Raw genomic sequence first — 12852 nt, forward strand, 5'->3', positions numbered from 1 at the left:
TGTGGTGGACGTACTCGTGTGCCGGGGCCGGGGCCCTGCCGGTGCACGGGTGCCCACGGCAGTCTGTGGCTGTACCATGGCGCGTGGTTCTGATGCCGGCCCTGTAACCTCACGGGGACCCACCAGAGGTTTGCTGGAGCACCTGTTGGTGTCGTGAGGACCAAGCCCGGTGGCAGAGCTCCGACGAGGCAGGGGCAGGAGGGACCCGTCTCGGCACCGCGGAGTGTCACCGGGAGCTGGCGGAGAGGAGCACGCCCTGTACAGGGCACTGCTGCCTCCAGACCACGCACTCCGCTTCCTGGGCCCAGGCTGGCAGAACGTTTAAGCATGTAAAAAGACCCCAAAGGACGGACCAGCAGTTAGCGTAATGGCTATGTCGCTGGACTCCCACGTAGTCAACCGCAATTCGAGTCCCAGACCCGGTGGCTTAAACTCACACCGGGTGTGTGTGCGTGGGTGCCCAAGATCCCAAGAGGGGAATAGAGGAGAAGGGATTGCGGCATGGCCATTCCCCTTAGGGAGTGATTTCTCGCTTTCTGTCTCTCTGTCTCTCTGTCTTTCTGGTGAGCACACGTGCCCTATTGCAAAAACCTCCCCCCCCAAAAAAAAGACCCCAAAGGAAACGTTTAAGTGTGGCTAGCCAAGCTAAAGGGCGTGGGCCATTCCCGTCATTGCCCTCTTGCGCTGCGAGAGGGCTTCCCTGACGGGCTGTGGTGGCAGGTGGGCGTGGCTCCTGGGGGGCAGTCCTCATTGGTGTGAGCCATGGACTTTGGGCTGTGCTGTGGGCTGAGCCATGGGCTGTGGGCCGTGGGCTGTGGGCCATGAGCTGTGGGCTGTGGGCCGTGCTGTGGGCTGTGGGCTGTGCTGTGGGCTGTGGGCTATGAGCTGTGGGCTATGTGCCATGGGCCGTGGGCTGTGTGTCCTGCCCTCTTTGCCTTTCCAGTCGGTTGGAGTGACCATGGGTGTCAGGGTGTCCACTGCTGCTGCAGAAATTAGCCAGATGAATAGAAAACCCAGCCTGTAGGGCAGCTGGGAGTGCGTGTCTGACTGCGGGTTTCATCGGAGCACTCTCTAGACGGCGCTCCCAGCCTGAAGCACTTGGTGGTGGGGCTGAAAAAGCAGCAGTGGGTGGGGTCTGGGTTCGGTCCGCCATTGGCCTTGGGGGCGGTGCGGTGGGACGGCCCCGGCCCCTGAATTCAATGCCGTCCTTGTCCTTGCCATAGATGGGCCCAGCGTGGGGCATTTCTTCCTGCCGGCCTGGAGAAAGGCGCTGCTTGTCAGGTGTCACGGGAGCTGCTCTGGCTGACTTCCATGGGCGCGTGCCAGGCCCCCTTCCCGGGCCGTGCAGCCGGGCGAGGCCCGCACCAGCAGCTGGGCTCTGGGAGGCCGCTCAGCTGCCGCAATCCCCAGGGAGCCCGCCCCTCAGGCCAGGAGCGCACTGGCAGCACAAGGGCTTCGTGCGGCTGGGGAGGGCATGTGGGCCCAGGGCACCCTCGACTTGGGAAGCACCGCCTTCCGTGCAAGGGCGGAAGGCTCTCCTTCCCTCTTTCTTTTTGTTTTTTAACCGAGTAATGGCGACTGCAGATGGCGGCTGCTTCCTACCCCCTTTCTCTTTTTCTCTCTCTCTTACAAGATCTGTGGAAAATTAAAAAAAGAAAAACAACTGGAAGCCAGCAGGCGGCATGGTGGTTAAGGCACCTGACTCCCACGTGGGTGACCACGGTTCAAGTTCCAGGTCTGACCTGGCAGCTTGAAAATTGTGCCGTGTGTGTGTGGCATGTGTACCCCAGGTCCCGAGGGAACGAAGAGACTGTGACGTGACCACTCCCCAGGGAGTGACTTCTCACACCCCTCTCTGTCTCGCTCAGGGAGCGCACGTGCCCGGGCAAAGCCTGCCGGAAAGGCCTGTGTCAATCTCAGGCGCTCGCTGTCCGGGCCATGCCACGGCTGGGAAGAAGAGTATGCGCACGCCAGCAAGGGCATGGCCAGGCTGCCTCGGGAGAGGTCCCACAGTGTCCGGTCCCGTGGCTTACCTAGAAGGGACTGAGCCACACCCGCGTGACGGCGGGTTACCGCGAGGGCAAGGTAGCCTCAGGCAGTGCCCCAGTCCTGACAGGAAGGGCCTTCCGAGCCACAGAGGGAGCATTTTAACCGGGTAGACTGCGTTTCCTAACGTAGGGGTCGGAGCCGGATGGCTGGCGCATGCAGCTCTCACTGCCTGGATGGGCGTGCTCGAGGTTGGGAGTGTTTTAGCTCTGGCACGGCTCAGCCCGTGGCTCCCCGAGAAAGTCACCTTCTTACTGTTGTCAGCAGGAGGGCTGGGCAGTGGCTGGGTCTTTAAAAGAGCGTTTCTTCCCAAGTGACGGGCACGCTCGCACGCGCACACACGACACCCACAGGGCCTCGGTGCTGTCTACCCCGCCTCGGTCCCGACCGCGGGTGTGTGCGCCTGGCTTGCTCAGGGGTTCTTTGCACATGAACCTGGAGCCTTCGCGTGCAGGCCCACCTCGAGGAGCGGCACCCCGGCCACCCCGCATCTGGAATCTCTCCTTCCTGCCTTGCAGCCCCGGGGAAGGGGCTGCTACCCTTGGTGAGACGGGGCAGGCGTTTGCCCTCACCCACCACTGCGGGCAGCGCCTGGAAAACCCCGTAGCCGCCTGGCGTTCAGTCTTTACCACGAAGGTCTGAGGCAGCAGGTTAGAGACGCCAGGCAAGGTTGGGTCTGTGTGTCCTTCCCGCCCAGGGGCCAGCTGGAGGCGGGCACCGGACCAGCCGACAGCTCCGGATTCTGGGCTGCGTCGGGGGCTCCCACTACGTGAGCCCGAAGCGGGCTCGGGGGCAGGCGTCTCAGTGGCTGCCTTCTTTCCGCCCCAGGGCCCACGCCATGCCCAGGCAGGTGGAAGTGCGCGTGCACGACAGCCACCTCGGCTCGGAGGAGCCCCAGCCCCGGAACCTGTGTCTGCGCGTGTGCGGCGGCCTGGGGAAGAACCTGCTGCTCACCCTCACCGTGACCGGTAGGTGCCTGGGAGCGGTGTCCTGACAGGCTGCCGCCCAGGCGTCGCCCCCTCAGTCCCTGCCCCTCCTTTGGGTTATCGCGGCCCCAGATTTGGGCGTGCGGCTTCCTGTGGCACGGGCTTCAGGCACACCTACGGTGCTCTGCTGTGGGCCGCCGAGGGAGCCCTGGCCTCGGTGTGTTCGTGAGCCTCCTAGGCACCTTCTGAGCAGGTGTCGGGGGAGCATGCTTAGAGAAACACCGCACTGACAGGAGGGCGAGGGTTGCAGGAAACCCACAGAGATGCCCCCAGGTGTCCCTCCTCCAGGAGGGCGAGGGTTGCAGGAGACCCACAGAGGCCCCCAGGTGTCCCTCCTCCAGGAGGGCGAGGGTTGCAGGAGACCCACAGAGGCCCCCAGGTGTCCCTCCTCCAGACAGTGGGGACTGCTACTGTCGGGGCACACACTGAGGCTTGTTTAGGGAGGCAGTTCTGGGGCTCGAGTCTGCTCCAGCTGGTTCTCCAGCCCAGTCTGCCCATGTAGACAGCTCACACAGCCCTCCCGCCTGATCTGCCCGTGTAGACAGCTCACACAGCCCTCCCAGTCCGTCCCGGTCCACGCGTGTAGACAGCTCACACAGCCCTCCCGCCTGATCCACCCGTGTAGACAGCTCACACAGCCCTCCCACCCGGTCTGCCTGTGTAGACAGCTCATACAACCCTCCCACCCGGTCCGCCCGTGTAGACAGCTCACACAGCCCTCTCACTCGATCCATCTGTGTAGAGAGCCCACACAGCTCACCTGGTCCGCCCGTGTAGACAGCTCACACAGCCCTCCCGGTCCGCCCATGTAGACAGCTCACACAGCCCTCCCAGTCCGTCTGTGTAGACAGCTCACACAGCCCGCCCGGTCCGCCCGTGTAGACAGCTCATGGATCGTGCCGTAGCTCCCTGAGAGCTCATAGAACAGTGGGTGTCTGTGTCCCCTGCCCTGAAGCCACTTCCCTTTTTCAGTCCTGCCTCTGGGTCTCACTGAGGCCATAGGAGAAGCCACAGCCTGGCCCCATGCCACACCCTCCTGTGACCTGGTCTCTGGGCTCCAGGGCTGGACCGGAGCTTGCCAGCTCAGCTCCCATGGTGAAGGGCAACCTTGGTGTGTGGGCTCTCGGCCCCCTTCACATAGACGGGCCTTCGTCATGGGGCCTGGACGTCCCAGAACCACAGGCTGTGTTTACTTGAAGGGACCACGGCCAGCTCCCTTTCGACCCCGGGGTAACACGGCCACCTCCCTGGAGCTGCTGTCCCCACAGCCTTAGGACTGACCATGGTTTCTGCAGGGCGGTGTCAGCCTCCCCTCTGTGGGGCCTGCAGTTGGGGTGTGGGATCTTCGAGGTGCTGGGCGGCCTGAGGTGACATATTGTCGAGCACCTTTCAGTTCCCCTCAGACCAGCAGCCCCCAGGCGACGTGGCAGGGCAGCCTGGAGGCTGAGCCGGGGGCAGCCAGGCCACTTGGCGCTGTCCCCTTCCCTCCAGGGCACACAGACCACAGACTGCCAGGTGAGCAGGTCAGGAGATGTAAAGGGACCGTGGTGCTCATTTTCAAAAGAGTTTCTTCCATGAGAGAAAAATGCGGAGAGGCAGACAGACGGGGACAGGTAGGGCTGTCAGCAGCCTCCCCAAGCGGCCGGGTCAGGCCTGAGCACGGGCCTCCTGGGCGCCGGCTGGCCACGGACGTGTCAGGAGCAGCTAGACCTAGGAGAAACCCGAGCCCGTTAAGCAGACATGGCCTCGGGCCAGCGCTGCTGGACATGCCGAAGCTCTCGCGGAGACGGTCTGCCCTGCAGGGCGGTGTCGGCCGAGGGAGCCGCGCACAGTCCAGGGGAGGCTCGCTCAGGACCACAGATGCAAGGGGACGGAGACAGCACGGGCCTCGTGACGCGAAGGGTGACCTGAGCCCCGTGCAGAGCTGCGGTCTCCGTCGGACGGCCGGACAGCCGGGTCCTGCTTTCTGCTGCTCGTGTCTCTCTCTCCCGAGCCCACCGCCGCCTCTAGTTGGGGCTCCCCTCCCCTGCTGCACCGGGCCCAGGCTCCAGCCGCAGGGTGGCACGAGCCCACTGCCCCACCTAGCACGGCCGTCTTTGCTAGTGACACTGACCCAGATCTTCAGGGCCTCTCAGTGTCCAGTGTTCGAGACGGCGGAGGGGAAGGGTGGGAGAAGAAAGACATGCCTGCTTTATTTCATTTATTTAGAGGTTTTGCCTTATGGCACCTGCACTGACCGGAGAGAGAGACAGAGGCAGTGAGAGGGAAAGTGAGAAATCACCCACTGGGAGATGGCCATGCTGCAGCCCCTTCTCCATCCTCCTCCCGGGGTCTTGGGTGCACATGCACATGCTCACAGCATGATTGAAGCCACCGGGCCCAGGACTAGAACCACGCACGGTTGGCTGTGTGGGAGTCCAGCAACGTAACCACTACTCCACCTGCTGGCCCTGACTTATCTTTTACATACACGTGCTTCTTGTCTGGGCTCCAGTTTGGTAGAGGAGACCATGTGCCAGGCCGGGGCGTCAGCCCTGGTGGGTCCCTGAGCGCCCTGACTCCACGTGAACAGGTCGTGGGCTGAGTCAGAGGCCACATACCTTTTCCGCACCTCGGGAGCTGCCCTGAGGCTGCCGTGCGGGTCCAGGCAGCAGCTACAGGGCTCAGCCAGCACCGGCGCCGCTTCCCTCACCTCGGGGCTTTCTCGCTGGCTACTCAGCACACGTGTGCAGAGGCCCTGGCGCTCCTCATGTGATGGTGCAGAGACCGGAGTCTGCCCGCCTTCTGCAGGTGTCATCCTGGGGGCGGTGTGCGGGGGCCTGCTCCGCCTGGTGTCCCCCATCCACCCCGATGTGGTCCTGCTCATCGCCTTCCCGGGGGACATCCTCATGCGGATGCTGAAGATGCTCATCCTACCTCTCATCGTCTCCAGCCTGATCACAGGTGAGCCCCGACTGCCCACCTGCCCTCGCATCCCTGCCCCAGTGTGGACACGGTCCCCAGCCTCATCCCAGGTGAGCCTCCGCTGCCCACCTGCCCTCACATCCCTGCTCCAGTGTGGACACGGTCCCCAGCCTCATCCCAGGTGAGTCCCCCACATCCCCGCCCAACTGCGCTCCCACTCTGACCGACTGGACACTCGGGGTAGGCGTCCCTCCACTGCAGGGCCTCTGCTCTCCTGTCTAAAGGTGTAGTCACCCTAAAGGACTCGCCATCCGCTCAGCCACATGTCAGAGTGACACTATCTCTAGTGATTTTGGCTTCTAAAACCGTTATTTCTTCTACCAGAGAGAGGGGGAGAGAGAGAGGACAGGGCGACAGGACCACCCACAGCGTCTTTGTGCTGTGGCCCGCCTGACCCGGGCACACTCAGGGCGGTCCCTGCATGGACCCAGGGCCTTCGCGTGGGAGCGGAGGCGGCGCGGTGCTGACACCACGTGGAGGGCCACACTCACCCGGCTCTCTTTTCCATCCAGGGCTGTCAGGCCTGGACGCGAAGGCCAGCGGCCGCCTGGGCACGCGCGCCATGGTGTACTACATGTCCACCACCATCATCGCAGCTGTCCTGGGCGTCATCCTGGTCCTGGCCATCCACCCGGGCAACCCCAAGCTCAAGAAGCAGCTGGGGCCGGGACAGAAGAATGACGAAGTGTCTAGCCTGGACGCCTTCCTGGACCTCATCCGAAACCTCTTCCCTGAAAACCTCGTCCAAGCCTGTTTCCAGCAGGTGACCCAGGGAGCCACGCTGTGCTCAAGTGTGGCGTCCTGCTGCCCGGCTCCCGTGTGCCTTTCCTCCGGGTTCCTGTCCTGGAGTCTGCCCAGGCTCGCTTTTACCAGCTGTGCCCACAGCCCTTCTAGTCCCCACGGTCCTCCCGGGTGATGCTTTGACAGTGCTGCCCCCATGGGATCGGAACCGCTGTGTGGGCCTGGGCCTTGGGGTTGTTCTTTTGGCTGGAGGGTGCATGCACCCACCGGAGAGGGAGGGAGAGTACCCACAGGTTCAGGGTCAGAGTCCTCATGCCTGGCTGGGGGCCTGGAAAAGGCCTGAGGAGCGGAGGCTGTTGGTATGGAGGGGTGGCACTGAGCGGGGCTCACAGGGCTGCTTCTGTCTCCTGGGGTGTGTTCGGACGTGGATGACCACTCTTGAATGGAGTTTCCCGTCCAGATTCAGAGACTGCAAGAGCAAAGGGCTGTCCCAGAGCAAGGCTGCCTGACCGACCAGATCCAGGGTGCCCAGGCCAGGCGGCCAAGCCTTCGGAAGCAGGGAGGGAGCCTCCTGCCTGGTGTGAGCGCTTCTGCTGAGCCGAGGTTTCCTGTGGGGCCATGCGGCGTGGACCCCTCCACTGTCAGGCCAAGGACAGGCCACGGTTACTTCCACCGTGGGGATCGGGGTGTCCTCTCGGCCATCCCTGTGAAGGCAGTGTAGGGACGTGGAGGGCTGGGAGGGTGATGTGGCTTCATCACAGCCCTTCCCACTCCACGCACCCCTGGCTGTGGGCCCTTGGTGAGTGCAGGGGTGCTGCAGCCCCGGGGGGCGAGGCCCCGCCCAGGGAGCTGGTGTACACTCAGGGGAGGGGCGAGCTAAGCAGACACTGGTGAGCACGCGAGGACTCTGACACGGGGAAGCATGCTCTGAGGGGAGCAGGTAGGACAGGGCCCCGTGTTCAGGGGATGTGTGAGTCAGCCATCAGGGGTCGGGTGCAGCCTTGCAGAGGCAGGGAGAAGTTGGCGCGCTCAGATGGTGGGCGAGGGGTGCAGCAGGGGCCGTGGTGGACTCGGCCCAGGCACCCCTGCTCAGCCCGGGTCAGACTTGGGTCCTGTCAGGGTCTTCCGACAGGCAGAGGTCTATCTTCAATTGGAAGTCACCCCATCACCACGGAAATGGGGCTGGTCGCCCTCCTCCCCTGCAGGTGAGGTGGACAAAGGTGGGGGGGTGCAGGTCACTTGGGGTCTCCTGCAGGGTCCAGGGCAGAGGCTGGAGGGACCCAGCCATGAAAAGAGTGTGTTTCCTCCAAAGCACAGGCCGAAATATGGTCGCCATGGTGACAGCACTGCTGAGACTGGGAGGGGTTTAGGCTGAGAAGGCTCTGGGCGGGGGAGTGTCTTCCCGGGAGGCAGGGTCTGCCTGGCACCTCTCTGCCCCCGCCCCACCACGCAGTCTGCGCGGGCCCAGAACCACAAGTGCACTCTGCCCGGGGTGGGTCCCAGATGCTGGCATTCCGTTAGGGCGCCTGACGAAGGCAGCTCTGGTGGAGGGTCCCCAGGGGCCTGAGAACCGAGGGCTCAGGTGGGGAACTGGCCCGCGTGGACACGCCCTGTCCATCCTTAGCCCAAGCCCTGGTCCGTGAGGTCAAAAGCCAGATTTCAGAGCCTGGCAGTCACCCTCTGAACCCCGCCTCGGCGAGTGGCCGGTGCCCTGCTCCGGGTCACTCAGCTCTACGCCCCTCGAGGGCAATGGTGGCACCCAGGTAGCAGGTGAGGCCAGCCCTGTGGCCTAGTGGTTCAGGGCCTGGAGCCCACATGGCTGAGCACGGCTTGAGTCCCAGCCCTGGTGGCTTGAGAAACACGCCAGGCATGTGTGGCATGGTGACTAGAGTCTGGACTGGGCTGCCTGCTCGGCTGAGCTCAGTGTGGAAGGGCGGATGAGGGGCTGGGGCCTGACCGCGGCCCACGGGGCGCTCCCGCTCCCTCGATGAGCGCTCCTGTCCTCTGGCGATTACAGAGGTAAGGGATGTCACTTGTGCACCTTCTCCCCATCCTTGAGCATGGCGCATCTCAGGATGGGGATCGTGGCCTTGGCCTTCTGCCCGTTTGGGAGCCTGACTGTTGTCCTCGGAAGTGTCCCGTCTGCCCCCTCTCTCCATCCAGTGCTGCCAGACTGCGGCCGATGAGCCAGCTGTGGTTCCTGCACGGCAGGCCCGGGCTGCTTTCTTCCCTGCAGGAGCAGGTGGGCTGAGCTGGGACAAAGCGCCTGCCCAGAGCCTGCGTCCTCCCTCCCCATTCTGAGAGCCACCCGAGGGCCCTCACCGCAGCTGGGCCGTGGTTGTGCCCGGTCTAACAGTGCAGGGGCAGGAGCTCAGGCCCCAACTGGGCAGTCACTCCACGACGGCCCGCGAGTCCCGACTTCCCTGAGCAGCCGAGTCCGTGCCTACTCAGCCAGCGTCTACTGGACGGGGCACACGCAGTCTCAGAGCCCTGGGGGTGTTCGGGCGTGACGCCGTTCTCGCAGCTCTCTGCTTGCAGGGCACCTGGCACCTCTGAAAATAGGAATGTGGCCATGGACATCGAGGAGCAAGCCGGGGGCCCTGGTGCACCGTCTGCCCAGGCGCGGCGAGGCTCTGAGCAGGCGCTGGCGGGCTGCCTGGAAGGGGCGGATGTCTCCTCCTCTGCACGCCTGAACCCGAGCAGTGGTCCTGCCGTGGGCGCTGCTGGCTGGGCACACATGGGCCCTGGCAGATCCCTGCAGAGCCGGCTCTGGAAGGTTCCCTGAGTTGGCCGTGACAGTGGCCCACTGGGCCCAGCAGGAGGAAGGAGGGTGGGACCCGATCTCCATGGCCCTCCTGCTCTGCCCGGTCCCGGGGCGTCACAGGGCTGGAGAACATCGTCACACGGGGTGGCTCGGGTCAGACATTCGCGGTCCCGCAGCCCGACCCAGGGGTGGAGGGGGTCTCTCTAGCCCTGTCCGCGTCAGACCCGCTTCGCGTACTCCCGAGCGGGCTTCCTGCCCTCGGACTATCTTGTCGGGACAGTGGCGTGCCACGGCGGGGGCGTAATGTGCGGCACTTTGTTAAACCTGAACGTATTAAACAGCCCCTGGTCTTCACAGCCTGGCTTCGGCATTTCCTGGTTACGAGGTCTCGGGACGCTTACGTATGTAAACGGCCAGGCCCCTGCGGGCCTCCCTCGCCAACCTTGTCTCTATGCTTCCTCCTTGTACTCCGCCAGATTCAAACGGTGACCAAGAAAGTCCTGGTGGCAGCTCACGCGGACGAGGAGGCCAACGCGACCAGCGCTGCCATGGCCCTCCTGAACGAGACGGTGGCCGAGGCCCCCGAGGAGGCGAGGATGACGATCAAGAAGGGGCTGGAGTTCAAGGACGGGATGAACGTCCTGGGTAGGCGGCCGCTGTCCCTGCCTGCCCTCGTCCTGGGGTGGTGCCGGAGGCTGCTGGGAGCCACGTGGTGGGACCGAGATGGGCCAGAGAGGGGAGGTGGGCAGAGGGGAGGCGGGAGTGCCGTGGCCACGGGGGGAAGGCAGGGGCATGTCGCCAGGCTCACCGGCCCCTCTGTGTGGCGGGGCGGGTCACCTCCAGCTCCCAGCATCGGTGGCAGAGCGCAATCTCGGCTCAGGCGTTCGCCCACGGCCAGTGCTGAGCTAGGTGGGGCCGCCCTGCCCTCGGTGCAGCGCCGTAGTCCCGGGCTCCAGAGCTGGGCCGAGCTGGCCGATGGCCTCTAACCTCCTGGTGTCAGGGAGCCTGGCCTGGCCTGGTGCCGGCTCGGCTTGTCACCCTGGGGTCCTTTGGCTCTCTGGTTCGGCAGACTTGGGTTTAGACCCTGTGTGGGCTGAGATCTGACCTTGGGCACCTGCTGCACCTCACAGAGCTCGCTGGGAAATAGAGACAGGGTGGGCACTGGTTCGCGGCTTGGGTGTGGAACTGGCCATGTGCCCCCACCCCCCGTGATCCGCGATGGTGCCGGGGACGGGGAGGGGGAGCTCTGCGTCACCCCCCCCCCATGATCCGTGATGGTACCGGGGATGGGGAGGGGGAGCTCTGCGTCACCCTGCCTCCCACCGTGATCCATGATGGTACCGGGGATGGGGAGCTCTGCGTCACCCCCCACCCCCCGTGATCCATGATGGTACTGGGGATGGGGAGGGGGAGCTCTGTGTCACCCACTGTGATCCACAAATGGTTCTGAGGGGGGAAGGGGGAGCTCTGTGATCCACAAATGGTTCTGAGGGGGGAAGGGGGAGCTCTGTGTCCCCCCATCCCCCGTGATCCGCGATGGTGCTGAGGGGGGAAGGGCAGGAACCCCGCAGGGCAGAGACCTCCATGTGACTGGAGTCCTGGGGGTTCCCCTCCACTCACCCCTGGCCCAGCCTCTTGCAGCCCCCATCCATTCCCTACCCCCAAGGCAGGCAGAGAGGCCGTGTGGGCTTCTGGCCACACTGGGGCGATGGACTCTGACAGACGGGCTGACCCGCTGGGCCAGGTCTCTGAGACAGGACCGGGTTCAGGAGGGTGCGAGCTCAGTGGCCTCTGCTTTGCCCCCGAGAGCCCCACGTGCTGCTCCCTGGTTGGGCTGGCACAGAGGATGCCCAGCTGCGCTCGAATTGTACGTGGATAGCAAACACTTCCTAGTGTGCGTGTCCAGGTTGCACGTGGCACCACATGTGTTCTGAGGTCTGCACCAGGTGCCCTCTGTGCCCCACCTGGGCCATGCTCTCAGGCCCATCCAGCGTGGGGAGGGGGAGGGCAGGACGGCCAGGCACTGAGAGGCCGAGCGGCCTGGCAGGAAGCAGGCTGGGAGCAGCAGGGCCGGGGTGAGCAGACTCGGTTTCCAGGCAGTGGGGGCTCGGTCCACGGAGGGGGCAGCAGAGCTCAGGGGAGGAGGAGGGAAAGCCGGTCTGAGAAGGAGCGTCCACGCCGGGTGGCTGCCCCACCCCTGACCGGATATCTGTCAGCTCACGGACCGCCTCCCTCCCCCGGCACGTCTGCGGGCTGTGGCTGAAGACGGCTCTGGAGGAGGAGCAGTGAGTAACGAGGCCACAGCATCGGAGTGAATCATTCGAGAACTTTCTAGGCCATTTCCAGAGTCTTGGTAGATTCTGGGAAGTCACATGACATTCACCACGCTGGGACTTTCAACACAGCCCACTCCTCTGTCACCAAGCTGGCAAGCGAATCTGAGGGCTTTGTTCAAATGAAGCGCCTGTGCCAGGGAGCGTCCCGCTCAGGCGGCCCCCCAAGGGAGCTGCAGGCGGATCGGCTTCCATTAAGTGCAGGCCAAGCCCCAGAGGGCCAAGGGAGGTGAGGCTCTCCCACGGGCTCCAGGGCATGGTGGCTTCGTCATTGCTGCTTCCTCCAGGAAGTCCCCCGGATGCAGCATCCTGATGAGTGAGGACACAACGGCTGACTCCTACCCCCTTAGGGACAGTTCTCTTCTGAAACACCTGAGGATTGGGTTCTGCCCTCGCCCTGCGGCTGGCCCACTCACTTCAAAATGGCTCTACTGCACCCCTGGACGGCAGACCCGGCTCCAGGGGAGCTCTGGGTCCCCGTTCTTAGGACTGTAGCCTTGAGCGTTTTCAGAATAGAATTACCTCTAACCCGTAACTACCTCACCATAAAGCCGTGGATCACTCCTCCCCGAACACCCGCCGGCCTCTCCTGGGGCATGCGAGAAGGCCACAGGCACAGCCTGGGTCAGTCCGCCCAGCAGTGCAGACCGGCCCGTTGCACCCTGGTACAACCTGCACAGCCCTTTGCCTCTCCTGATCAGTAACTCACTTGCGAGGCCACTTGTCGAGCTTCCTGGCCCAGTGCTCAAAGAGGAGAGAACAGGGCCGGCCCTTCTGTTCGCTGAGGGTGGGAGGGGCAGTGCGGGAGCTGCGCTCCGGTGGCCGCGCTGCCTGTGCGGAGTCGGCGGTTGGAGAGCAGGGCTTCCCTCGCCCGGCACCGCCTCGTGGGGCTGTGACCTGCCTGACAGGTCAGGGCCACAGGCATACGTGGGCGTGTGAGGAACTGCGTCGGGGGCACAGGCTGGAGTGGCTCCTCCAAGATGGGGGGGTGGGGGACAGAGGTAGGGGATGTGGCCCT

The 12852-nt window shown here is 64.4% G+C and overlaps 1 protein-coding gene across 4 annotated transcripts in view; it reads left to right on the forward strand.

Moving 5' to 3' along the window:
- SLC1A2 (solute carrier family 1 member 2) overlaps nucleotides 1–12852 on the forward strand; it is a 76140-nt gene that overhangs the window by 29825 nt on the left and 33463 nt on the right. For all 4 annotated transcript variants that reach the window (XM_006162090.3, XM_006162091.3, XM_006162089.3 and 1 more), the window contains exons 2-5: nucleotides 2875–3014; nucleotides 5823–5975; nucleotides 6509–6759; nucleotides 9978–10146. In XM_006162090.3, coding sequence (XP_006162152.1) covers nucleotides 2885–3014; nucleotides 5823–5975; nucleotides 6509–6759; nucleotides 9978–10146 — 703 coding nt within the window. In that variant the 5' untranslated portion in view covers nucleotides 2875–2884. The remainder of the gene's footprint in view (nucleotides 1–2874; nucleotides 3015–5822; nucleotides 5976–6508; nucleotides 6760–9977; nucleotides 10147–12852) is intronic.

The sequence above is a fragment of the Tupaia chinensis genome, unplaced genomic scaffold, assembly GCF_000334495.1.
Source record: "Tupaia chinensis unplaced genomic scaffold, TupChi_1.0 Scaffold139733_1, whole genome shotgun sequence".
NCBI lineage: Eukaryota > Metazoa > Chordata > Mammalia > Scandentia > Tupaiidae > Tupaia > Tupaia belangeri.